At 53.5% G+C, this 26608-nt stretch overlaps 2 protein-coding genes and 1 long non-coding RNA gene across 10 annotated transcripts in view; 1 reads left to right on the top strand and 2 right to left on the bottom strand.

Annotated features, from left to right (window-relative positions):
• Window positions 1-518: 518 nt before the first annotated feature.
• ARTN (artemin) lies at window positions 519-5389 on the bottom strand. The gene is made up of 4 exons (XM_086716738.1): window positions 4810-5389; window positions 3025-4601; window positions 2532-2670; window positions 519-2460 (listed from the first exon to the last, which is right to left on the bottom strand). The coding sequence occupies exons 2-4, from the start codon at window positions 3082-3084 to the stop codon at window positions 1991-1993; spliced, it is 669 nt and encodes a 222-aa protein (XP_086572864.1). The 5' UTR covers window positions 3085-4601; window positions 4810-5389; the 3' UTR covers window positions 519-1990.
• Window positions 5390-5401: 12 nt separating this feature from the next.
• On the top strand, window positions 5402-26122 carry LOC147577971 (uncharacterized). 2 transcript variants are annotated; one of them, XR_015254654.1, is made up of 3 exons: window positions 5402-5494; window positions 12880-13719; window positions 22281-26122. It is a non-coding gene; the product is annotated as an uncharacterized LOC147577971 (long non-coding RNA). The 2 variants fall into 2 exon arrangements; XR_015254653.1 differs by lacking the exon at window positions 22281-26122 and adding an exon at window positions 15853-19357.
• The window catches only part of ST3GAL3 (ST3 beta-galactoside alpha-2,3-sialyltransferase 3), a 204274-nt gene continuing 185983 nt past the window's right edge, over window positions 8318-26608 (bottom strand). For 3 of the 7 annotated variants that reach the window (XM_086716730.1, XM_086716732.1, XM_086716733.1), the window contains 4 exons: window positions 23291-23395; window positions 15091-15237; window positions 14748-14894; window positions 8318-8548 (listed from right to left, as the gene is read on the bottom strand). In XM_086716730.1, coding sequence (XP_086572856.1) covers window positions 8459-8548; window positions 14748-14894; window positions 15091-15237; window positions 23291-23395 — 489 coding nt within the window. In that variant the 3' untranslated portion in view covers window positions 8318-8458. Of the gene's footprint in view, window positions 8549-14747; window positions 14895-15090; window positions 15238-23290; window positions 23396-26608 lie in introns of those variants that run through there. The other 4 variants (XM_086716734.1, XM_086716735.1, XM_086716731.1 and 1 more) reach the window with 2 other exon arrangements.

Below are 26608 nucleotides of genomic sequence, written 5' to 3'. Positions count from 1 at the left end.
CCAAGGCCAGGTAGTGTCTGCAAACTTGCATGGTACTGGTGCCACTTTCTTCAGGTGGAGGTAGGGAGCGCAGGAGACCGAGGATCCTGAATCAGTTTGGAGGCAGAAAGAGGTAAACACCAAAGGAGTGTTTGAAGGCAGTGCAAAAGCACCAGAGTTTGGGGAGCACCTAGAACTGGGGCAGTAAACACAGAAGAGTGGAAGCACAGACTTGTTTCTCCTCCTTGACCCAGAACGCACACAGCCCTCACTCTTGCCTGGGTGGAGGGGCACCTGTGCCAAAGCAGGCACTTAGTTTGGAAGGAATTTTGGTTCGCAGCGTCAGATGCCTCGGGCGGGGGGCGGCCTCAGCCGGCTCACTCTCATGGTGCTCTCATGCGCCCCTGGCTGCGGCTACTGCCCTTGTACTTACAGCTGCCGAACTAATCTCCAGCCCAGACCTCCCTTCTCAGCTCCAGACCAGCATATCCCTTCCTCCCGACAGCCCCTCCGGATGTCCCATGGTTCCTCAGACTCAGTAGCCTTTCCATATGTATGTCTTATTGCCAAAGAACATCATATTGGACAAATTCACAGGACCCAGGAAACAGGGTTGCGTAGGACATGCAGGAAAGCTCAGGATTGCATGGACTTTTAAGATGACTCGGGGGCACTGTGGAAGGCCAGGGTCAGCACTAACCTCTCCTTCCTTCCAGGTGAAAGTGTATACCGCTTAGCTTCTTGTCCTTTTTCATACTATTTGCCAAATTGAACTTAAAAAATAATTATTTAAGTAATTATTTATTGTCTGTCTCTCCTGATGTTAAGCTTAAGGGCAAGGATCATGTCCCTTTCACTTCTGTATTGCTGGTGTCTACCTAGTGTCTGACATATAATAGGTAGTAAATATTTGTTGAATGAATAAATGAATATCTTTGTTTATCACTCAAAATGCAGGTCCCTCTGGGGAGGGGGGAACCTCAGTTCTTTCCTGCCCTCTTATCCCTTGATGCACTCTGCTTCATTCTCCCAAACCAGCCTCCCGCTGCGCCTTCTTCCCCACCTTCAGCCTTCTCAGATGCTCTTTTGCCCTGGGTGGCTTCATGGAATGTGGGTAGTGAGCTCCCCATGCTGGGTTGTCTACAAGCAGAGGCAGTGTATGCACCCATTAGGGTGCCCTGGAGGGTAGGACAGATTAGTGACAGTGGGGTGGGGCAATGTGTGGTTTTCTGTGTCATTACACATTGTGAGGCCCCCAGGATGCCTGATGTCACAGGGATAGAGTTTTCTCCACCGGTAACTACAGGTCCCAAGTGCTGGGGACTGTGCAGGGGGGTGTGAGCTGCCCTTTCAGGACTGGTGAACACACCTTTGCCACCCACTCTCCCTGTGTTCTATGCCCCGTGTCCCAGAGCTGCTGGGTGGGGGGGCAAGCAATGGGAGATCACAGGCCTGTGATTGCTGAGTCAGCCTGAAGTGAGTGGGATGGCCAGCGCATGATCTCCATCCAGCTGCTTTTACCCATCCAGCCCCACTGCCCAGGAAAGGATGTGACAAACCACAGAAGTAAATAAATAACTTAGGAATAATAAATAGGGGTCCAGCAACCACGAAAGAGTACAGGCCCATGTCAGCAATGTGTCTCCTCCAATTCCATACCCCCCAGGGCCTGGGCTGAGGCTGGGACTTCAGAGCTGCTGAGTTCTCCAGAGGAGGAGTCCTGGGTCCGTGGCCTGGTCAGTGCCAGAGTCTGTGAGAAGTGGATCCTAAGGTCTCCACAGCTGAGGTTGTCTGGTGCCTGCAGGGCTGGGACTTGCAGGGCGAGGACCCTGGGGCCGCAAGTCAGTCGTCCTTCCATCTCTCCAGGGCTGATAGCCATCACTCACCTGGCTGAGGCCTCCATCTCTGGCCCAGGGACCCCCACCCGCCGGCCCGCGGGCTCCTGCGAGAAGGCCCCAGGTTCGAGGATCCGCGGGTAAGGGTACAGTCCGCAAACCCCTGGAGCGATGTCTCAGCCCAGGCAGCCGCAGGCAGTGGCGGAAAGGCGGTCCACGGTCCTCCAGGTGCTGTTGACGTCCATGAAGGAGACCGCCTCGTAGCGCGTGGGTCGGCAGCACGGCTGGCTGATGGGGCGCGAGCCCGGGGGCGGCCGTAGGGCCCCGGCGCCCAGCAGGCTGGCCAGGCTGAGGTCGTGCGGGGAGCGCGCGCGGCGGCAGGAGCCGCTGCAGAAGCGGAAACGCACCAGCTCGTCGGAGCTGTGGCCCAGGCCGAGCGCGCGCACCGGCACCAGCTGCGACCGCAGGCGGCAGCCCCGCGCCCCCGCGGTCCGCGCGCGACTCCCCCAGCTCGCGCGGCCGGCCCGCGCCGCGCGGCCCCCGCGGGGAGGCGCGGGCGAGGGCGCAGGTGGCTGGGGCGCGGGCCGGGGAGGCTGGGGCGGCGGCCGCCGAGCTCTTCCGCCGCACGTGCGAGGCTGGCGGCCCCCTGCAATGAGATGGAGTCACTCGATGGGTCCCGGGCCGGCCCCGCCCCGCCCCCCTCGCCTTCTCACCTACCCGGCAGGTGGCCGGTGGGGGCCGCAGGGGCCGGGGCGGGGCCGAGGCGCGGGGCGGGGCTGCGGGGCCCGGGGCCCAGGGAGGCCTCGGCGACGCTGCTCAGCAGGGCCAGAGCGGCCAGGGTTGGCCACAGGGCAGACTGCACAGAGAGAAAAGTGGAGCCTCAGGGAGGAAGAGGGCACTGAGGTCAGCTTGGGGTGTAGGGAGTTCGGGAAGGGGCTGGCTGGGGCAGCAGGGATCAGAGGCAGGATGGGCTCTTGGGTGGGGGGAGCTATGGAAGGGTTTAGATAGGAGGACAATGGGTCCACGGTTTCAGGGAGCCCAGGGGAGAGGTCAGTTGAGGACACTGACTTTCCTACTTACTCCTAGTCCCTCCTTGACCATTTCCCCTTCCGCTTCTGTCACCCGCCTGCCGAGGCCAAGCCATGCGTTCTCTCCCCAATCAGGCCACCTTTCCTCAATACCCAGTGGCATCACTGGGAGAACCACTCACCTGCCGCCCAAGCTGGGGCCAGTGGGGCAGCACAGAAGGGCCTCCACATCTGGGCTCCATCTCTGTCAATACCAGGAGCTCCCATCAGCTGCAGTTGACCTGTTCACACACACACACACACACACACACACACACACACACACACACACACACGCGCGCCCCCTTCTCTTGAGGCAGCTCGGAACATTGAGAGCAGGCCACCGCTCCACTTCAGTGTCTTCAGGCCAGGAACAAGGGGCTTGGAAAGGCAGACCCAACCCAGGAGGAGAAGTAACTACATCAAGAACCTAACTATGTGTTGATGCTTTGCACCTGTTCCTTCTTTCAGTTCTCACAACTGCATGAGGTAGATGGCAGAATCCTCATGTTCCACCTGAGCAAATAAGGCTCAGAGAAGCTCAGTGACTGTCTAATGTCACAAGGCCTCTTTCCTCAGGACCTTCCTGCCCTGTGCTACAGAGCTGGAGCTTCCAGGAGCAGCTGGAGAAGGAACTAGGGAGCTTTTTCTCCATGTCACAGAGCAGGAAACTATGGCCTAGAGAAGAATTAGGGTGCTTGCTATTGACCTAGCTGATGTTAGCGAGACCCAGGCCTCAGCCTGTGTTGCCCACCCAGCACTGCAGCACCTTGCTCCTCTAAGATTTCAGTCTGCACCCCGAGCTGCCAGAGTTCTGTCTTCTTGCCACAGATGTCCCTCAAGAGCTAGTCCATGATGGTGGCTGATGGGTCCTCTAACATAGGGCCTGGGCATGGCTCCCTATGGCCACCAGGGGGCAGCATTGCCAAACCTGTTGACTCAAAGGGTGGATGGGCTTTTCCCTTTGCTCAAATACTCAGGCCTGAGCTATTCCCAGGAGGACCAGCCAGGCCTCCACTTCAACCTCGTCTCTGAGAGCTGGTCCAGGTTTGTCCCCCTTCCAGCTTCCTGTAGGTCTGGAAACCTGGCCCTGCTTTTATAAGTTTCCCCCCATGAACCATCCTTCCTGAGCCCATCCAGCCTTTCTGAGCCCCACCAACCTTTAGTGAACCCACATTGGCTGGCATTCCCATACACCCCTCTGGGGCCCTGGAGTCCTCACTAGCTGGTCTACCCTTGGGTCCCAGCTGTCACCTTCCACCCCCACCCCATAGCCCACAGAACGTCTGCATACCTGTGGGCCAGATCTCCCCAGGCCTCACTGGTGTGGTCCTCCAGCGCTAGGTGTGCTCTGCTAACTGAATCGAGCCTTGATGGGCCAAGCTAGTAACTGTTTTCAATGATGGAGGGAAACCCGGGCCAGGCAGCCTTAGTGGCCCCCTGCACTAGGGGGAGCTCAGGAGCAGGTCTCTTGAGGGCAGGGCAGGGCAGGTCCAGTCTCCCTTCTGCAGCCTGGGGCCACTTGGTGGTCCTCCAGTCCTTGCCCCGCTTCTGCCAGCCAGATACTTACCACAGGGGTCCTGCTCTGTGTTCTTCTAGGCACCTTTCCTGGGACCAGTGCTGGGCTTTTCCCCGCAGCTTAAAAGGCTCATGCCCAAGGCTGTGCACCTGGCAGCGCCTCTTTTAGCCAAAAGCGTGGCCTTGGCAGCCAGTCTGTGCCCTGTAGCGGCAGCAGGAGCCTCACATTACAGCGGGCTAGCGCAGTCCGACCAGCAACAGGGGGACCGAGGGGGCTGGGAGGGGCTGAGGGCTGTGCCTCCGGCCCAGGGGAGGGAGAGAGAATGTGAGAAAGGAGTGGAGGGGAACCATCCTGCCCGCTCCCCCTAGCCCCAGGGCTGGGACAGGGGTGGGCCAACAGGTCAGCTTACCGAGGTGCAGGGCTCCGGGTCCGGGACGCAGTGAAGGCTGGGGCCTGAGGGACCTGCTGCTGGCCGAGCCCCTGAGCCGTGTCTGGGGGCCGGGCCCAACTCCATCCCTCAGCAGCCTCATGCCCGCCGCCATCCGGTGTCAAATTCCAGCCCCGGCGTCACCGGATCCTGGGGTGGGGCCCAGAGCGCCCCCGCCCAACTCCACCTTTCAGGGCTCACCTGGCCACTCCACCTGCTGGGATCGAGTCCCCCCGCCCCCCCTCTAGCTGCCCTAGGTCCCCAGAGCTTGGGGGGAGGAGACGCTGGGAGGGGACCCTGGGACTCAGAGCTAAGAACCCAGGCGGCGGAGAGGCGCGGGAACTGGGCATACAGAGTTTGTAGACACGCGAAGTAGGGAGTCGGGAGGCTGGGCTGAGGGCGGGGAGGGAGGGGACTGGCCGGTCCCTGCCTCAGCCGAGGGCCCTGCAGTCGGTGCGGTCTCTGGGGTCCCGGCTGGCCGGCCCGCAGTGGCTGCTCCTTGCTGTCTGGCCCACCGCTAACTTCTCCCAGCGGACCCATGGAACTCGTCATGTTGGTGAGGCGCTGCGCTGGGGCCCTGCCGCAGGGCCCCCACTGCCCGGGGCTTGGAGTGGAGACAGATCCGAGAACACCGCTGCTCACCCGGGGCGCCACAGGGGCAGTGCTGGTAGGCGCGGGTGCCCGTGCTGGAGAAGGGAGGGTCACAGAGGAGAAACATGCGCGGAGGCTTTGAGGTAGCAGCTGGAGGGTAGTATTTCAGGTGCCTAATTACGGCAATTTGGCAGGTGGGGTGGAGGTTGAGTGAGTAACATGGATAGAGGTAAGGAAAGGCCAGATCCTGTGTGTCATACTAGAGTCTGGCCTTTATCCGGGTGGCACTGGGGACCACTGAAGGGTTTCAGGCAGGAGAATGGTGTGACCAGACAAGCATTTCAGAGTGGCCGCAGTGGGGTGGATGGTCTGGGGATGTGTGAGGAGGCTGCTGGGGAGAGAGGAGCCTGAGGCAGAGTGTGGGGCTAGCGGAGGGCTGCAAGCCTCTTTCGCGAGCACACCTTCTTGAAAACTCAATTGATCCCTGATTGGATGGGGTGAAGAGGTAGGACAAAGGTATGCCTTTGGCCTGGGTGATGAGGTGGAGGCGACACATGCTGGCAGCTGGGGCTTCCCGGAGGAGGGGCATGTGGAGGACAGGAGCTCACGAGTTCAGTGTCCGACATGTGGAGTTGGAAGGACCTGTGAATTACCCTAGCGGCGATGTTCAGGAAGTAGCTGAATCTGTAGCCTGCAGCAACGTGGAGGGCGGAGATGGCAATTTGGAAATTGTTGACCAACTGACAATTGGAAGCCATGGGTGGGGATGAAAGTGCTCAGGGGACGTGTGTGGACCAGCTGTACCTTGACTATGCATCAGAACCACCTGTGGACCTTTTAAAACCACCCACATCTGGGCTCCACCCCAGACCTGAATCAGAATCTTGGGGTGGGCATGTGCCGTTTTCCCAATCGGTGCAGGTTATTTTGGCATATGGCCGGGGCTGAGAACCACAGCTTTTGTGAGAGCAGTTTCTGTGCAGAAGCCAGACCACAGAAAACTGGTGGTGGCTGTCCGCAGGCTTGACAGGACCCTGGTAGGCCAGGGGCCACGCAGTGAGTAGATCCTCTCTTTGCTGCCTCTTGCAACCTGGAGCTTTATCAGCCGTGGCTGCCTCTTGTAGGCATGCAGCCTATGCCCTGTACAACTCCAGGGGGTGCCATTCCCGTAGAACATGATGTGCTTTGGAGTTGTGCCCAGTTGCCAGCAAAATCCCAAGGGAGTTCTGGGTGTGCCTCTCAGGGTCTTGCTTTCCCCTCAGCTGAGGAGGCTTCTGCCTGAGGACAAAGCACGGCAGTAAGGGGGCAGGCGGGAAGGTGGTGGTCCTTGGGATGGCAAGGACTCTTGGATTGGGATGGCAGGTGAGAGATGAGGGGGCCAGCCATCCTGTCATAGTGGCAGCTCTGGCAGGAAGCTCACTCCATGGCTTCAGATGCAGGTGTATGTTTGTCCCATTCTCAGGCCTGCCTGCGGATGCTGGAAAGGGAGGGATCAGACTCTAGTGCTCTAAGGGGGTGGGGGTGGGGATAGCCTTTCTAATGTTCACCTGAGGGTGCCCAGAGGGGGCTGTGTCTTCCTGTTCTGTGTGGGGAGAGGGGACCCTTTGTGCTCTGGGTTGGGGTGGGACATACTCTCCCCAGGGCTCAGCCTGGGGTGCCAGGAGCAGGTAAGGTCTTTGAGCCTGTGTCAGAGGCTCAGTATAGATCTTTCCTGTACTTGTAGGAATCTCTGTCCCTGCTTGCAGAACTGGGGTTCTGGGGACTCAGAGGTGCTATCGTAAGGCTGTGGACTTCAGTGGCTCCTTTAGGACTAGGGTAGACTCTGGGGCATGCCCTTATACCTTTGGTCTGCTTCTCTCAAAGCAAACAGGGTGTAGGACTTTGTAGGATGGGAAAGGCTTCAGGAGGCCCCTAGGTAGCTACCCGTGTCCAGCAGCTGACACGAGAAGGGAAAGAGACCCAGGAATCTGCGTGGGCTAGAGAGATGGCCCTTGAGTTTAACATAATTGCTGAGGCCCCAGGTTCCTGCCTCTTCCAGGAAAGTCAGAGAAAGCAAGAGGAGGCCAGATTCGGGGAAGAGCTTTATTGCTTCCAGGATGGCTGCCACAGCCTGGGTAAGGTCCTTGAGCCTCACTTCCCTCTGGTCCAAGCTAAAGGCAGAACCCAAGGACCTGACAGTCTCATTGCTGAAGTCCAGAACAGCTGCCAGGTTGGTCAGTCCAGGCTGGGGCGCTGTCCTATGGATCAGCTGCAGCTGGGGAGGGGGGGCGCTATTCCCATCAGGTTGGGCCAGGCCCCATCTCCCAGGCTCTGTAGTTCTTTCTGCTTAACCTAGGGGCTGTCTTGTTGGCTTAAATGATGGCTCCAGGGTTTCCCTGTGGGGTAGTTAGGGGCTGGTGAATGGGAATACCCCATCTTCTCCTCAAGAAAGGCCAAACCGTGTCATGAGCTGGAGAGGGCTGGCATGAGACCTTGCCCACCTCCCCTGTAGTCCCGAGCAGGGTCCAGGCTAGTCATGGCACCCCTACTCTACAGGGAGCCCACTGGTACCTAGACCCGATAGGCCCCCTAGTGGGCCTCTTTCTGTATGGCAAGTGGACCAAAGTTGACATCTCCAACCTTATTTAAAAATAAATTATCCCTACCCTCCCCCCAACCCCAATTCACAAAATGATAATACACCAAACACTGATTGGAGAAATGATTCCAGCAGCAGCCCTGCTGCCTGACGTCCACCTCCCGCATGCTGGGCCTGCTGGGCACGGCTGGTGGCCTCCTGGCCCTCTAGCTTCAAGGACCCAGGCTGAGAATGAGGCCAAGTGCTGGTCTCTGAGGCTGGCCTCTGGGCAGACACAGCTCTGGCTGCCCTGCCAAGGCCTCGCCACCCCTGGGGCCACTTGGCACTGTCCTTCTCGGGGTCTAAAGACTCCTGTGCCTTTCAGGCAGAGCCAGACCAAGGCCAATGAAGTGGGCAGGTGGTGGTGGCTGCTGCTTGCTCTTGGCGGTGCCAGGACCTCCGTGGCCATGTGCTGGGCCCGCCTCAGATGCCGCTGGTTAGGTCGGTGATGACACGTGCTTTCACCAGCTTCCGCAGAAACTCTTTCTCTCGCTGGATATTGTGCGTCCAGGACTGGAAGGAAAGACATGGAGATGTGATGAGTTGAGCTCAGTGCCCTCTTCTGACCGCCACCCTCCCATGCTCCAGAAGGGCCACGGTTCATCCTCCCTCCTTCCCCACACTGGGAGAACTATGCCTCTTCTCCTCTTCCAAGTCTTAGATGTAGCCCTTCCAACCTTGTTCCCCACAGACTTCAGCACCTCCTTGTCTGACCGTATGTCCAGGGCACCTAGGTCCTATGCACCCTGAGGATAGGCAATGTGAGTCACTTAGGTCTGGCCCAGGCCTGGCGGGTGGGCCCTGCTGGAAAGAGAACCGCGTGGGGTGGCTTAGTCATCCTCTGGCCTGATGCAATCCAGTCTCCAGGCCTGGGGGCAGCTGATGAAATCCTGCCTCTCAGATCAGAGGAGTCAGGGGGCCCGAGACCAAGAGGCTCACCTTTCTGTTAATGTGGAAATTATAGGGAAGATGCTGCCTTCTGGGGCTTTCCTGGGGGAAGACTGCACCCAGGCTGAGGCTCTTTCCTGTCCCCAGTACTCCCACCAGGAGGCTCTGATGGCTAAGTCTCTGATGAAAAAGGGCTAACTGATTGACTCAGTGAGCGTGGACAGCCTCTTCACAGTTTGTACCCACCTGACTGCTCTGCTGGGTTGGTCAGCACCAAGCCTCACAGCGATGTTAACAAGCACGGTTTACTGGTGCTAAGGATGCAGGGCTCTGTCCTGTCCTTATTCTCATTCAGTCAACTTTGTACAACTGGCCAGATCCTTTTTTTTTTTTTTTTTCCAACGTTTATTTTTATTTTTGGGACAGAGAGAGACAGAGCATGAACGGGGGAGGGGCAGAGAGAGAGGGAGACACAGAATCGGAAACAGGCTCCAGGCTCTGAGCCATCAGCCCAGAGCCTGATGCGGGGCTCGACTCACGGACCGCGAGATCGTGACCTGGCTGAAGTCGGACGCTTAACCGACTGCGCCACCCAGGCGCCCCTGGCCAGATCCTTTCAATCTAAAACGCAGGCAAAACTCCCTATATTCTCTGAGTATTCCCTTCTACTTTTTTTTTTTAATTAGAAAAAATGTTCATTTTTGAGAGAGAGTGAGAGAGCATGAGTGGGGGAGGGGCAGAGAGAGAGGGAGACAGAATCTGAAGCAGGTTCCAGGCTCTGAGCTGTCAGCACAGAGCCCAACACGGGGCTCAAACTCATGAACTGTGAGATCATGACCTGGGCCGAAGTCAGACACTCAACCAACTGAGCCACTCAGGCCCTCCTCCCCTTCAACTTCTTATGCTAACCACAAACCCAGCTGCCCCTAAGGACAGTGTACCCCAGATGCATTTCAAGTGGGGACTGTTCTCCTCTCCCCCAATCCACTCTCCATGACACCTGAAGGTCTACAGGGTCTTCCTCTCTCTATTGGTCCATCTACACAACTGTTCCTCCAAACTCCCTAAAACCTCTGGCTCCCTTGAGGCTTCTGTCATTATATTCTGCTGTCTGTGAATTGCCCCCTCCCTGTTGCAGTGTGATTTGCCCTCATTCCTTGAAAAGTCCATCTTCTGGCACACTCTCTCTTTGAAGGCAGGGACTGTTTGGCACAGAGTAGGTGCTCAATAAATATGTACTGAATGAAATTAGATTTTGTGGGTAAGCTTAGGAGCGCCTAGATGACGCAGTTGGTTAAGCGTCTGTGTGACCAACTCTGGATCTCAGCTCGCGTCATGATCTCACAGTTTGTGAGTTCGAGCCCCACATCGGGCTCTGCATTGATGGCACAGAGCCTGCTTGGGATTCTGTCTCTCCTCTCTGCCCCTTCCCTGCTTGTGCTCTCTTTCTCAAAATAAATAAACCAAAACAATTTAAAAAATAAGAAAGAAAGAAAGAAAGAAAGAAAGAAAGAAAGAAAGAAAGAAAGAAAGAAAGAAAGAAAGAAAGAAAATGGATGCTTAGAGGAATGGTAGGGCCAGGATCTGAACAAATGTAGAAACTTACACTGCTCTCTGCTTACGTATCCCCTCCATCACCCCCAGCAAGAAGCAATCGATCTGATGGGTTAGTTTTAAGAACACCCACTGGGAATCACCAATGTTTGAAAGCTCAGTGGAAGACTGGACATTTTTTTCCTTAAGTTTATTACTTTTTTAGTAATCTCTATCCCCATTGTGGGGCCCACACTCATGAACCTGAAACCAAGGGTCGCATGCTTTTTTGACTGAGCCAGCCGGGTGCCCCAAGCCTAGACATTTTTTATGACGTTAAGGGATTATTCATTTTTTTAAAGGTGTGATAGCGGTATTGCAATACTTTTCAAAAAGCTCTTCTCTTTTAGAGAAAGTTACTGAAATATTCAAGGCTGAAACAATACAATATCAGAGACTTGTTTCCAAATAATCAGCGAGGAGGGGTGCATGAGGGGATAAATGGATGAAACACTGGCTATGTGCTGATAATTGAGGGATGTGGGTGACAGGTACTTGACAATTCATTATTCTCTGTATTTACGAACACGTTTGACAGTGTCCATAATGAAAAAGCAAACAAAAAGGTGGGCTCTGGGGTGTAGCTCTCTTGAACCAGGAAATCCCTCCTCATTCTCCCTTCTATCAGACGGCATGGGAGCTTACCAGAACTATCTGCACTGTGTTGTCTATAGTATCTATGGGCTGGGGCAGAATTCTGGTGGTCCTGGGTCCCCAGCCTCAGCAGAACCCCGAATTCTGGAGGCAGCTGTCTTTCTGACAGCCCTTTTTGTCTTCATCTCTGGCTCCCCATCCTTCAGCCAGTCATTAAACACCAGTGCTGCCCCAACCGCCCACACTTCTACCCTGTCGGCTCCCTGGGCGATTCCATCCATGCTGGCTTTGTATCTGAACAGGCAGCTGTGACCACAACTCACAAAAGGACGTTTCCAGACCGGGTCTCTCTGCTGGGTGGCACGGACCTCTGTGAGCCTGTGTAAGCCTCGGGCAAGCTGCTGCTCTGTCCCTCTCCTCCTCCTCGTCCACGCTCCCCGGGAGCACGTCCTATGCACCATGCCTGCCCCTCTGTCCTCTCTGCACCGCCTCTACTCACCGCTCAGCTAGCAGTCTAGCTCCTGGTCACTGGCCTTGGAAGCTGCTCTCCCCACCGTCCACGGGGCCCCCTCACTGGTGCAGCCACTGGCTATTTCCCAGTACTCATCTTGCTGGACTTCTCGACAGCACCCGACGTGGCAGACAGTCCATGAACGCTGCTCCCTTGGTATCCGTGACCCTGCACCTTCCTATCGCTTCTGTCCTTTCACTTTTCTCCCCTCTGAACTCCTTTGACGCGCCTTGCACATCCCCCAACATGCAATCCTTGCTCCACTGGCCTCCACAGCCCGCACACTCCCGCTGGGCCTAGAGAATGGGCCCGTGGGCCGAGTGGAGGGGAAGCAGTGGTGGGGCCAGGGTGTTGCCTGGTTCACTTGCCTACTGGAGACACTAAAGGTGACGGCAGGGACCCTGAGCCCAGGCACCAGCATTTCCAGTGCATCCTCGTCTAGGACGTTGGGAGGTAACAGTGAGAAGCAGGGGTAAAACATTAATATTGGTAATACTGGTAGACCTTTATGTGTGCTTACTATGTGCTAGGCCTTTTTTTTTTTTTTTTTTTTTTTTTTTAAGCATCACCACGTCTAATCTTCCCCCAAGGCAGTAGGTGCTGTCATTACCCTTTTTATTGGTAAGGAAAGGAAAGCACAGAGCCAGGCTCTGAACCCAGGCCATTTGATGTCATGGCTTGACCTCCTCAGTGCCCTGCATGAAGGGGGTGCGGCAGACGCCAGGAGCCTCAAGCCAGCCTGTTTCACAGGGCTGGGCGGGGGCGGTTGGGCCTGAAAACGGAGATCTGGCGCACCGAAGAAAGGGAACAGTCTCCACCAGAGGGCTTTTCAGGGAAGGTGCTGTCCCTTCTACCCTCTTCCCGTACCGAGGCAAGCCCAGGCCCTGCGGATTTAAAATTCTGTTTCTTTCTCTGTCTTCTCACTGACACTGAAAAGTTCCTGGTCAGGGGTGTTCATCTCTTGCCTAGACTGCTGTGACAGCCTCCCAGCTAGTTCTGTCTCCACCTAGTGCCCCTCATTTTTTTTTTTTTTCCATTACTTATTCAAATTCAAGTGAGTTAACATATAGTGTAGTATTGATTGGTTTCAGGAGCAGAACAGTGATCGTCACTTACATATAACACCCAATGCGCATCCCAACAAATGCCCTCCTTAGTGCCCATCACCCATTTAGCCATCCCCCCACCCACCTCCCCCAAAGCAACCCTCAGTTTGCTCTCTGTACTGAAGTCTGTGCCCCTGTATTTCATGCTGCAGGCGCAGTGGCCTACTATGCACTAATCTACAGCCTAAAATCCTTCCATGGCTCCTTCTGGCCTTCAGAGTAGAGTCCAAGCTCCTCACCATGGCACAGAAAGTCCTGAGTGACCTGGCTACTGCCCGTGTCTACAGCCTTTCACCCTCTGCCTGAAACGCCGACACAAAATTTACACAAAGGGAGTATGTAAGAGACCACAGATACGAGGAAAGAGAAGCCAGGAGACAGGTAAAAGCTGTGCCAGTGGTTCAGAATGGGTGCTGGCAGGGGACAAGAAAAGCAAGAAGATACATGAAGAGAGACAGATGGAAAGACCAACAGGCTCCTGGCAATCAGGAGGCAGGCTTGGAGCCAGTCATTGCTGAAGGTGATGGGGTCAGACAGACAGTTCCGGAGCTGTGCTGGACCCGAAATGGGCCCCCTATTCCTGAATCCCATTCCAGGCAACAGGAGGCCCAGCCGTAAGGCAGTTTCTGGTTTCCCAAGTCTCTCTTACATTCTTGCAATAACTTCCCACTACTTGAGGTGGCCCGAGTGAACCCCAAGCATGAAACAATACAGATGGCAACTGAAGCCACGGATGGGGGTGTCAATCTCCCACAGAACGTGTACGGAAAGAGAAGACTGTCCAGGATGGAGCCCTAGCGAATGCGGACTCTGAAATCAAGGACGCTGAGAAAGGGAATGAGAGAGGCTGGCGAGCGAAATCAGAAGAACGCCAGAAATTACTGACTCCGAAGCCCGAGCAGGAAAAGTTTCAAAGAGGAAGAAGTAGTCAACATAAAGCATGTTTCTGAGAGGTCAGGAAACATGTGTCCACTGGATTTGGCAGCCTTGAGGTGAGTCACTGGTGACCTTAGTGGGAGTCATGGCAGGTGGAGGAGGAAGCCAGGCTGGGAGGGAGTGAGGAGTGCAGCGGGCACGAGCCAGCAGGAGCTGACAGAGTCCCTGCCGCAGCCTCCGTTTTCCCCGCAGGACAAGAGGGTGGGGGAGCTTTCAGGGAGGACAGGGCTCTGGGCTGGAGAAGGGCGCACCAATAAGCGGTGAGCAGAAGGACGGCTGGCTGAGATGGGAACCCCTACACTTATAGAATCTGCACAGGTGGGAGGCGTCTTCCAACCCCCCCTCCACCCCTCATTCCCTTGTGGGATCAGAGGAGCTGCTCGAAGTGGTGGCCCAAGATGTGCAGGTTCCAGGCTGGCATCAGTGGAAGGCTGGTGGTGGAGGTGGAGGGAGTTGTAAGAGGGGCTTACGTGGGCCCTGGGGGTGAAGGCAGAGATGCCATCAGAAGAGGCTGACTGATGGCCTGGGAGACCTGGCATGCTTCTGGAACATTAAGGCAGCTGAATACAGGGATCACTTGGGAAGCAATGCTGGGCGATAGAGAGCTTCAGTGCTTTCCTCCGTGGGGGGAGGGCGGGGCGGGGAGGGGCAGAAGAGGTACAGGGACTGAGAGGCAATGTCTGTGGGTGGTTTGAGGGGGCACAAAAGTCCTCGGGGGGAAGGTAGGACTTGCAGTAGAGAAGACGGTCCTGAGCTGGTGCCAGGATGAGCATATGAGGGTTGGGAATAGCAAGGATGAGGCAGGTGCAGGACCAGGGCAGGGAGAGGGTCAGGGAGGGAAAGTTTGGGGAGAAGGGTGAGGAAAGGAGTGCCGGGTTCAGGGGCACAGAGGACGCTCGGTGGTCAGAGACCTGAATGCAGGGATGGACCTTCAGGGATCCAACTTAGCTAAGGGCAGGGCAGAGCCTTCTTGCGAGCTCTGGGCAGCCAGACCAGCTGCTGGCTCACCCCTTTCTGTTCCTTTGTGCTGGGACACCCCTCCATCGGCCCTGCCCAAGGGACTGCCCCCCAACCAGCCCGGCACCTCTTTGATGGCCGCCATGCGCACGGTCTCATAGTAGTGCAGGGGTGCATTGGGTGTGCTCATGTCGTAGCCAAAGCCTGCAACCGCCACCTCATCACAGCCGTGTAGTGCCATGGTCACTGCCACACTGCCAAGGGTCGGGATGTTCTGGAGGGGAGGGAGGAAGTGTAGAATTCAGCTGGAGGACCGAGTCAGGCTGAGACCCTTAGCGACACTCATCAGAGCTGAGTTCCATTTCTGAGGAACAAGCCCTCTGCCCCTCACCCTGCCACCTGGTCCTCCCCTCCCACAGCATCTCTGACCCAGCTCCCCTCTGCCCTCTCCCGGGGCCCCACTCTCTCACCCCGCGGCCCATGAGGCCGTTGTTGAAGGGCAGTCCGATGAGGGTGAAGGCGGCCTCCTGGATGAAATACGGGTTGAGGATGCGAATCTCAGGGGGCTCCTTGGGCACTCGAGTGGCCACAGATTTCCAGAAGCCATCCGACGCACTCTGTAGACACAGCATAAGTGGGCATGAGCTGGGCACACAGCTTGCGATGGGGCCGCGTGCGTGCGTGGCCAGACCCCAAGTGTGTACAGGCAAATGAGAAACAAGGTGGGGCCTGTGTGGAATAAACACCGTGGTAGAGGGATGACCTGGTGTGTGTGTGTGTGTGTGTGTGGCCGGGGGACACGGGATGTATGACAGTCACAAGAGGAGGTGGTGGGGAACAGAGAACACATGGTGGGGCCACGGTGTATGATGGTGGACACAGAGTGAACTGCAGGGCAGGGGCACACAGCGTGGGGCACTGGGGTGTGCTGTTCCCGTCCGAGGGGATTCTTGGATCAGCACGAAGACCCAGTGGGCCAGTTGTCCCCTGCCCTTCGCAACTAGCTGAGGGGCCCACGAGGACCCTGCCCTCTCTCTTCTATCTGCTCTGCTGGGCTCTCCTCCTTTCCCTTCTGCTGTCTCCTTGCTTTCAGTCAACTGTTCTAAAGTGAACCTGAAAAATAAGGACAGAACGTGAGCTAGTAAGGCACAGAGGAACATAGTATGCCACTGATTAGCGGCGGATGACGTTAGGCAAGTCGCAAGCTCTCTGAACCTCAGTTTCTTTAACAGCAAAGTGGAGATCTCAGGGAGTGCAGTCCCATATGGGAAAGGCATCAGCTCTGAAACGCGACATCCCAGCATCCATTCCAAGGCCACACCTTCATCTCCTGACTCTCTCCCTTCTTCTAGTTCCCAGCCCTGCATTTCTGTTCAGTACACGACCCCTTCCTGGTCTAGTCCCTGAAGTAGATCACGCCAGCTCTCTTGTGAGCTCCCTCAGTCCCCTGCCCCCTTGCTCTTCGATTGCCCCAGCCTAGGGAAACCCTGAACTTGGGCTCAGTCCATTCACCCACCTTTTCCACCCTTACCACTGGGCTTCAGTACTGCTGGAGAGAGTCACAGTAATCCTGCAGACTGGAGGCATTACCAAACCATGGACTCTAACCTACTATTTCAGGGTGTTTGTTATTCGCCTAGAAAACCTAAAACAATCAACTAAACTTAGAAGGCACAGAATAATTTAGTAATGGGATCTGTACTCCAACAGAAAACAGTCACCAGATACAATACAAAGGAGATCCCATCTGCAATCCTAACAAAATCATCAAAACTGAGTAATAAATTTAACTATAATTAAAAAAAACCCACTACAATCCTTTATCGAGAGATATAAAAAGAGGACTTGAAAAAAAATTGGAGATAAACCATGTTTTTAGACTGGAAGGCTGAATATTAACACAATGGCACACCCTCCCTGATAAATGAAGGCCTAACAGAAGTCTAAGAAAAATCCCAACAGGGCTTTTGAAATTTACCAAAAGGATTCTAAAAACCCACCCAAAATATTCAACAGGTAAAATAGCCCCCAAATTTAAAAATTAGATATTAACAGGGGTGCCTAGGTGGCTCAGTTGGTTGAGCATCCAACTCTTGACTTTAGCTCAGGTCATGATCCCTGGGTTGTGGGATCGAGCCCCCTGTCAGGCTCTGCACTGAGCCTGGAGCCTGCTTGAGATTCTCTCCCTACGCCCCCTCCCCTGCTCATTCTCTCTAAATAAACAAATAAATAAGATGTTAAGAATATATTATGAAATTGCAATTATTAAGATATGGGATACATGTATAAGAATCTGTGTGTGACACAAAGATCCGTGAAACAAGACAGCCCAGAAGTAGAGCAATATATATATTTGTTACCCTCTAAAGTATGTGTGTGCGTGTGTATGTGTCTCTGTGTATGTATCCTGGCACTTTGTGGTGGAATGCACACCAAGGTAGAATTCTCCGGTATTGCTATAGGAGTAAAATTGGTAGAGCCTTTCTAAAAGACGATGTGAGGGGCACCTGGGTGGCTCAGTGGGTTAGGTGGCTGACCCCTAATTTCAGCTCAGGTCATGATCTCACAGCGCGATCTCACGTTGGACACTGTGCTGACAGTGCGGAGCCTGCTTGGGATTCTCTCTCTCCCTCTTTCTCTGCCCCTCCCCTGCTTATATGCACGCTCTTGCTCTCTCTCAAAATAAATAAAAAATAAAAGGCAATCTGACAATATGTATCAAAAGCCTCAAAGTTGTTTTTATATCCGCTGACTGCAATATTTCTCTTCTAAAAGTAGTCAGAATGGTGAAGACCTTTGGAAAAAGGTGTTTATTACAGTGTCATTCATAAAAGTGAAAAAAAAATCCAGAGGCTTACAACAGAGGTTCGATTAAATGATACATCTGTATAACTCAATGTTATAGACATCAAAAGTATGTTTTCTAAGAATTGTGTCACTAAGATGCACTGTAACTTATTATTTAACCAATCCGCTGTTGCTGGACACGGACCTGGTTTCTTCTGGTTTCTCCAGATCTGCTCTGCCTTCTGTGTTCTCTCTTCTACTATCCACCCATCTTCCAAACCAGAACATCAGGAATCCACATTGAATTCTTCGTATCTTCAGCCCATCCTGGCTTACTTGGTCATCTGCTTCTTTCAATTCTATCTTCTTAGAATCCCACAGACCCAAGGTCAGATACAGTACCCAGTAGGAAAGGGAAGTGTGGACATGGGCCAGATCTTACGCAGACCTGGGGAGGAACCGCTCCTGGGAGGGCCAGGTGTGGACTGAAAGGAATGGCAGGTGCCAGCCTGTGCCAGGCCCCTGTCCCCTCTGCGGAGCCTCGCAGGCTCCAAGAGTTCTTCCCCCGGGGTTTCTGCCCGTGCCTGTCCCCCACACGTGAAGAGCAGAGGGCACAGGGGCTGCTTGGGAGAGCCAGGAACAGGCACAGCCTGGGGTGTGCGAGGCTCCAGGCTAGTTTTCACAGACATTACTTGATTTGTATCTCCTCCATTCTCCCCCACTTCACAGCTACAGATCCCAAGACAAAGTAGCATGCTCAAGGTCACACAAGTGGCTGGGCCAATACTCAAACCCGAGTGTCATAAAACCAAGATGGGCGTTCTTTCTCCACGCTATTTATCACCATCACTACCATTCCCACCTCAGGAAGTCTGGGGCCTGGAGCTGAGGAGGAATGAGACCTCCCCTCTGCCTCCAGCAGCTCTGGGGTGAGTAGGGGTCACCTGGTTGGTGCCCCACATCCCATTTCACGGAGGGCAGTGGGGCCCAGAGAGGTGAGGAAATGGTCTGGCTGGATCCAACTTCAGAATCTGGCTCTCTCCGTGACACCCTCTCTGAAACGTCTGAAGCCCCATATGTGACCACTATGCAAAACTGGCAAATGAGCTTATCACCTCAAACCCTCTGTGAAAATCTGATAAAAGCTTCAGCGGGGAGGAGGAGCAGCTGACCTGGCCACTTAGGTTTGAGGGTACTGAATGTGTCACATTTACTGGGATAAGGCAAAAAGTCTCTCTCTCTCTCTCTCTCTCTCTCACACACACACACACACACACACACACACACACACACACACCTCTCTTTTTGACTCCCTGCTCCCATGCAGCACAGGCCCAGCTCCTGATCTTGGCCTCTGCTCCCTGCCTCAGGGGAAAAATGTAGGTCCCACAGGGACAGGAGGCCTGCACTTGGTCTCAAGTCCCAGGGAGCCCTGCGTGAGAGCCCTGGGAACTGGCATACGGAACAAGTCAGTGGCTCTGTTTTATTTTTCCCCATCTGTCACTGTCCTGAGGCAGAGTCTCCTTAGGAATTTCAGGGAAAGGAGGAACAATAAGACTAAGATATGATTTGGGTATTTCGGTGTTTCCCCAGCCATAAAATATCAAGTACCAGCCTGTCTCCTAAAATAGAAGCTATGGCTTCTCTTCTCAGAAAAACATATACAGGCACATACACATTACATTTTGCAACCCTTGCAGAGGTTCACAGAATCCCCGAACTCAAGGGATCTGCTGACTTCTGATTAAGAATCTCTGGTATCGTGGGGCGCCTGGGTGGCTCAGTCGGTTGAGCGACCGACTTTGGCTCAGGTCATGATCTCACAGCTCATGAGTTTGAGCCCCGCGTGGGGCTCTGCACTGAAAGCTCAGAGCCTGGAGCCAGCTTTGGATTCTGTGTCTCCCTCTCTCTCTCTGCCCCTCACCCACTCGCATTGTCTCTGTCTCTCTCAAAAATAAATAAACTTAAAAAAAAAAAGAATCTCTGGTATCAGGATGCGTTAAATAGGTGATGGGGATTAAGGAGGGCACTTGTGATGAGCACCAGGTGCTGTATGTAAGTGATAAATCACTAAATTCTACTCCCGAAACTAAATTTACACTGTATGCTAACTGGAATTTTATCTATCTATCTATCTATCTATCTATCTATCTATCTATCTGTTTTGCTTTTAGACAATAATACAGGTATTTCTGAGGTCAGTTATGATCATTTGTTCCTTATTTTTTTTAAATTTTATGTAAATCCAAGTTAGTTAACATACCACTTACATGGAACACCCAGTGTTCATCCCGACAAGTGCCCTCCTTAATGCCCATCAACCATCTAGCCCATCCCTCCTCCCACCTCCCCTCCAGCAACCCTCAGTTTGTTCTCTGTATTTAAGAGTCTCTTATGGTTTGCCTCCCTCTCTGTTTTTATCTTATTTCTCCTTCTCTTCCCCCGTTTTGTTTCTTAAATTCCACATGAGTGAAATCATATGATATTTAGCTTTCTGACTTATTTCCCTTAGCATAATACATTCTACTTCCATCCACATTGTTGCAAATGGCAAGATTTCATTCTTTCTGAGTAATGTTCCATTGCATGCATATACCACATCTTTATCCATTCATCTGTCGATGGACATCTGGGTCCTTCCCATACTTTGGCTATTGTTGATAGCGCTGCTATAAACATTGGGATGTGTGTGCCCCCTTCGAATCAGCATTTTTGTATCCTTTGGACAACCAACTGAAATTTAAATAAAAACTTGGAAAGGAAAAAAAAATCTCGGGTATCAGGTGAGAAGGGATGAGAACCCCATACCCACCAACGTCAAGGGGGCAGGTGGAAGCAGAGGCACCTGGGGGAGACCGAGAGGAACCATGAGACAGACAGGGATGCGAGTGAAAGAGCAGGAGCCTTGGAGTCTGGAAAACCGGGGTTCGCATCCTGATTCGACACGTGTGTGACCTGGGGGCAGTCACATCATCTCTTCAAGCCTCAACTTCCTCGGGCCTAACAGGGATGACAGGACCCACTTCCCAGACTGTTGTGAGGATTGTACGAGGTGCTATGCACTTTGCAAAAGCATCTGGCACCATGTTTGGCACATAGCGCGAGCTTAGTAAGTCTCGTCTATTATGTCTGTGAGCCAGTGTCACAGAAGTGGAGAGGCAAGGAGAGGGTGTGGTCGGAAACGCCGGATGCCACGCAGGCCAGTACACAGACACACACGCGTTCACACGGGGAAGCCTGCTTTTCCCTCTGGTTCCCTGCAGGAGGGCAGTGGGCGAAGGAGCCTTCCCCCACTGGGTGACCCTGCCAAGCCCGGCCCCACAACGCAGCCCTGTCCCAGAAGGCTTGCCCAAATTTGGCCCCAGGCCTCTCACAGCTCATTTCCCTGCCCCACAGGACACAACACAGAGGCCTATAAAGCCAGCCCATGACGCTGGCCCCAGAATGGTCAAACCTCTCCTCAAGGCCAGCTGTGGACTGCATTCCTTGTCGAGTCCCTCCCCCTCCAGGAATGTCCCTGCCTCAGTCAAGCCTGGACCCAGCTCATGGGTGTGCAGCCGCCAGTCTCCCGCTGATGCAACAGCCAGGAGCAATGGGGAAAGCTTCTGGGAAGAAGGTGCCTCCCTGGACAGGTCTCCTTCCACAGCCCCTTCCTCCCTCTCCCTCAGGAGATGAGAGATCTGGGAGTAGAGAGGCTGACCTTGGGCTGGTGTCCCGCGGCCCAGAGCAGGGTGGGCGCACTCACTCGGGCTCCCGGCTGCTATTGCCTTGGGACAGGCTACCCCCTCTCCCTGGGGTCACCCCAACAGCTACCAGGTCTGCCCACCTCCACCTTCAATTCCTTCCCTTCCCTGCACAGGTCTGACCTGCACACTCTCAGGAGGACTAGAATGTTCAGTGGCTTTCCACTGCCCACGGAGACAGCCTGTCAGGATAATTCAGCGCGTGGGTCTGGTTTTTGCTTTTGTTTTCCTAAACCAACAGGAATCTGTAACTCAGTGGAAAAGACAGGGTAGTATACAAAAACCTCAATACATGGTAGGATGATTATAATGTGAGCAAGAGCCAAAAAAGAGGCTTAGAATACCTGCTGTGCTTATTTAGAATACAGAGACATACCCCGAAAATGTTCACACACATGGCATATAAAATGGGAGGGAGGGCAAGGTGACACAGGAACAGAACTAGAAGCAAAATGAAGAGCTCGAAAAGAAGCTATTTACAGATGCAGATACTTCAAAGCTAATGATTGCAAATCACAAAGATCACAAATACTTGGGTGCCTGCTAGACATAAACCATGTTCTTTTTGTGCAGACATATTCTATAGTATTCCAGACAACCAACCCTCAAAATGCAGATTACAATCATACAAAAAGAGACCTTCAAGAGCATGTGGTCCAGCCCCTGCTGAAGAAACCCAGGCCCAAGAGGCTTGTTTTCTCATCCAGTCTATTTCCCCTGAGGATCCACTACCACTGTTCTTCCCCAGCAACCCAAACCTAGTGATCCATCTCCCGTGACCTTGCCCTCTCCCTCCTGCCTGGGGACTAAGCAACTACCAAATCTGCAGCTTCTGCGCTGGTTCACCGTGCGACCATACGCTTCCCACCTTCAAGCTTCACCCCACCCTGCTTGCGGCCTGAGCTGCCCCAATTATTCTGCAGGTCTGTTTTTGAACCCTGACACCTTAACTGCTCACTCTGTGTTCCTGGCCTATGTTTTTATCCTATCTAAGTCTTATTATCCTCATCTATAGAGTAGGGGAAATAAGAATAGTTTCTGCTTCATGGCATTTTGGGGCTATGACAATGAAGTCACACGTGTCATATGTCTGGTGACAAGTCAGCTCTTTGGCTTCTGCTATTGTTTAGTCCACAGGATGAAGTCCGAGCTCCTTGACGTGACCTTTATACCAAAGACCCGTCACAAGACCCTTCACCGTCTGTCCTCTGCCTACTCAGCCTCGTCTGCAGCCCTTGCCCCCCACATACATGCAGGCCAGCCCCATTGCTTGTGGGGCCAGGGACAAAATTTCAAATGGAAGTCCAGATACCACATGTCTGAATCTTGGATTCTAAATATTTGAGAGTTATAAATCAAGGTACCAAGCTGTTAAATAAAAATATATTCTCTTCTCCCTTGAAAAACCACCTGGGGACCCAGGTTTGAATTTAGAATCCGGCCTCCTGCAGATCTGTGCCGAGCCGTGGTGCTGTGAGGAGAGACAGCCCCAGCCCGGCTCCCTTCTCTCTCCACTCCCATCCCCACCCCACACCACGAGAAGCGTTGTGCACACGTGAGCAGACTCCCCAGCCCGCACCTCCACCTCCCTGCAAACAGCCCTCCTTGGGCTTAGGGGTCTGCACAGGGAGGTGGATTCTGTCCTTAGGAGGAAGGAAGTGGACTGACCACTGCTAGTGCAAGAAATTCTGAGGTCTCTAGCAGCTGGTAATGGTCTAGCGCTTGGGGATGCGCCTGCGGGGGGCAGCTCCCTCTTGGCCTGCTTACTCCTCTTCACTCCATGGCAGGGATGTGGCAGGAGGAGAACCAGGTGCCCTCCCGCCCCGGTACAGGGGCACTGCACTCATGTCACACACCAGTTATACTGAATTATTTTTAATTCACCAACTGTACCACACTCACTACCAGTGCTCTTCTCTGTGCCCCAAACTTCATCTACGATCTCCAAGAGGCTGAGACAGGCAGCTGGTTAGGGTCCAAGGCAAATTTACTTAAGTGTCCTGGAGGCTGAGAAATGGGGTGGCTGGACCTTCCCGCCCAAGTGGCACTTGCCCTGTGCCCAGGCCCCGTGCTCTCCCTGACGCACTCACTCCTGGGCCCTTGCCTGGCTGAATCTCGCTTCTCAGAAGGGGACCGTCACCTGCAGGGGGAGCACACTGTGTCCAGCGTCGCCACGTGTACTGTCTTGCTCGCTCCTGAGGGCAGTCTGACAGGGAGCCACACGGGGAAGCTTTTCCTGTCCCCACTGTACAGAAGAGGAAAAACGAACCCCAAAGACATGGGCTGAGGCAGAGGAATCATCGTTCCCAACACCGAACCCAGCACTGCTTTGCCAACCTTGCCCGCACCAAAGGAGTATGGGGGGAGGGGGCGGCCGTGAGGATGGCTGTGAGGTCAGCCATGAGGACAGCACTCCTTCACGTCACCGAACTATCATTTACATAATAGACCCCTCAGGTTATATTTGGGTTTGGCCATTATTAAATAACACTCTAATAACAATCTTTGTGTGCCGATCTGTCCTTCCTTTGGGTAATGGCTATTGGTGCCAAATGTCATTTCCTTTCCAAAAATCTTGTCCCCGTTTATACTCCGACCAGTAGCCTCTGAGAGCACCTGTCACTGAACTCTTGCCAGAATCACGTATGATCATTTAAACATGTTCTTTAAAGATGTGGTGGGTGATAATGGCATCCTGTTGTCTACACATGAATTTCTCTGACTGCCAGAAGGTTAAACATATTTTTGTTACTAGTTATATTTCCTTCTGTGTGATCTGCTCAGTCTCCTGCCCTTTATCTGCTGGGGTCCTAATGGTTTTCTTGTCAACTTTCATAACAATAACCATTTGTCTGTCATATTTCCCAAACACACTTTCCAAGGCTCTGTGGCATCCAGTCTCTTCATTGTTGTGAATTCAGTTTAAATTTTCATATATTATTAAGTCTCATTTCTCCTAGCGCATCCACCCCTTGAAAGTTCTTTTCCCTCCGGGGATGTGATTTCTATTCTACTTACTTCAAAGTTCCCTTTGGTTGTATTTTTATATTTTACTTTTTAGTCCATTTGGAATTTATCTTGATGTGTGCTTTGAGGAGAGGGTCAAAAAAACCGTTTTGAAAGCTATATTTGGCAAAAGCAATGGACAGAAATAGGAGTCGGCTTGGGGCCGACTTCATGAGGTTGACAGACAACTGAAAGAGGCAAAGCGCCAGGCACCGTGCAGTTCTCATTTTTTTTATCAAGGACAGTGATCTTGACCTGCAAAAAGAAGATCAAACATGGCTAAAGGAAAGAGAGGCCCCAGAGAAGCAAGAGGAGAGCAAGGGTCTGTATCTAAAAGAATGACCTCCCAGGGCCATGAAAGGGGGAGGCAGCCCAGCCAAGAGGAAAGAGTCCTGACTGAGGGTCAGAAGACTTGGGTTGGAATCCTGACTCTTCCAGAGGTTCCTGCCTTACTCTGGGCCTCAGTTTCCACATGTATTTATTCATTTATGTGTGGCCAACTGTGTTTAAGACATTGCTGGAGGCGATGGACTTACAGAGACAAACCCCATGGTCCCGGTCCTCTGGGGGCTTGTAAGAGTTGGCAGGGCAGTGACCCCTCAGGCGTAACAGAGGGAGGAGTGTTTCGGCGGGGACTCTGAAGAGAGGCATCTATGACAGCCTCACGAAGGGGAGCAGGTGAGGCGAGGAGGTGGGATATAGGATCTCTCTATTCCGGCACAGCCAGAGTGGAGGGTGTATGTTGGGTGCAAGAAAGAGGAGCAAGGACAAGGAACGGGTCGGCAGGGGCCAGGTCATGGGCGCTATGCCACAGAGCCTGGTTTTATCCTGCAGGCCAGTGGTTCTCACAGCTGAGCCTGTATCCAAACCTCCTGGAGGGCTCATTACAACAGACGGCTGGGCCCGCCCCCAGAGGTTCTCATTCACCAGGCCAAAGGTGGGGCTCCAAATGCATTTCGGACAAGTTTCTAGGTGATACCCATGTGTGGGCATGAGAAGGCCCTTTGAGGGTGGCAACATGTAGGCAAAGGGAACCATTAAGCAGGAGAAGGAACCAACCAGAGGGACACTTGAGGAGGATTCTTTTGGACACAGATTTGGAGAACAGACTGGAGAGTGACTGGACTGAAGGCAGGGAGATAGGAAGCCACTGAAATAAGGCAAGTAAGGTTATTTTTAAAGGGGGGAAATCCCAGATTTGGAGACTGAATGAATACAGAAGGCAAAGGAGAAGGAGGAATGAAGCATGCCTCCCAGGAGTTTGGCCACGAGCCTGTAAGACCAGGGACTATCCCCGCAACTCGGTACTGTGCCCGGTTCACAGCAAATGCTCGCTGGGTATCTGCTGACAAGTTGTTCCTTTAAAGGGAGGCAGAGGTTGAGTCCACTGGATTTGGAATCAGGTCGCTGCCAGCAGAGAGACAGGTCTGGAAGCTGGACTGGAGAGGGTGGGGAAATAGAAGGGGAAGACATGGACAGGCATCGTGGAGAGGTAATGACTCTTTCTGGAAACCTGAAAAGGAAGGAAAGACAGAGGAGGAACACAAAGCAAACAGGGCTTTCACTTTTAAGGTGAGAGAGACCTGAACAAAATTACGTGTGTGAGAGGAGGATCCAGTAAGAAGTGAGAAAAGAAGTAAAGGAAGATAGTTCCTGGGGAGGTGGGACAAGACGGCATCCAGAACCTGGGAGAAAAGTGACCTTGGATGCGAGAGGCACAGAAAGCATAGTGAGGGAAGCCGGGATGGATGGGGAGGCAGGTAACTTCATACACTGGAGGCTGGGAAGTCCAGAGTTCTTGATTGCTGACCACCTTTATTCTCCCTGTGGAGTAGGGTGCGAGACTTCGGCTTAGGACAGGGATGGAGGTGTAGTGGAACTGAAGACGGTGGTGAGTAGGCTCCGAGAGGAACGACGGCCAGGGACAGGACACAGGGGTGGCAAGTGGCATCAAGATGCTGGTAAGGTGGGGCACCTGGGTGGCTCAGTCAGTTAAGCAGCCAACTTCGGCTCAGGTCATGATCTCACAGTTCGTGAGTTCGAGCTCTGCATCGGGCTCTACAGACAGCATGGAGCCTGCTTGGGATTCTCTCTCTCCCTCCCTCTCGGCCCCTCCCCAACTTGTGCTCTCTCAAAACAAATAAATAAACTTTTAAAAAAAGACGCCGGTAAGGTAACACCACTATGTCAGCTCAAGTTTCTCTCCATGGGGACTCCCTGGCAGTGGACTGGCTGGACGAGATAGTCGTGGGGAGGGGGAGTTGTCAGGCCAGGGAGACAGCACATGAAGCCTGGGGCTGCGTGTGATTTTGGTGATTGACTGGAATTGGCCGAATGAATGAATGAATGAGAGGTGTTACATGTTATGGTTACACAAGATACCTCCAAATGCAACCCTCCCACTTACTATTACTTGTCGCCTGGCCTTGTAGGGTTGTTGACATGTCTGGCT

Source organism: Puma concolor, chromosome C1 (assembly GCF_028749965.1).
Source record: "Puma concolor isolate L17-30 chromosome C1, mPumCon1.1.hap2, whole genome shotgun sequence".
Classification (NCBI taxonomy): Eukaryota; Metazoa; Chordata; class Mammalia; order Carnivora; family Felidae; genus Puma; species Puma concolor.
The sequence above is the reverse complement of the archived record's forward strand: the minus strand, read 5'-3'. Positions and strand labels throughout refer to the sequence as shown.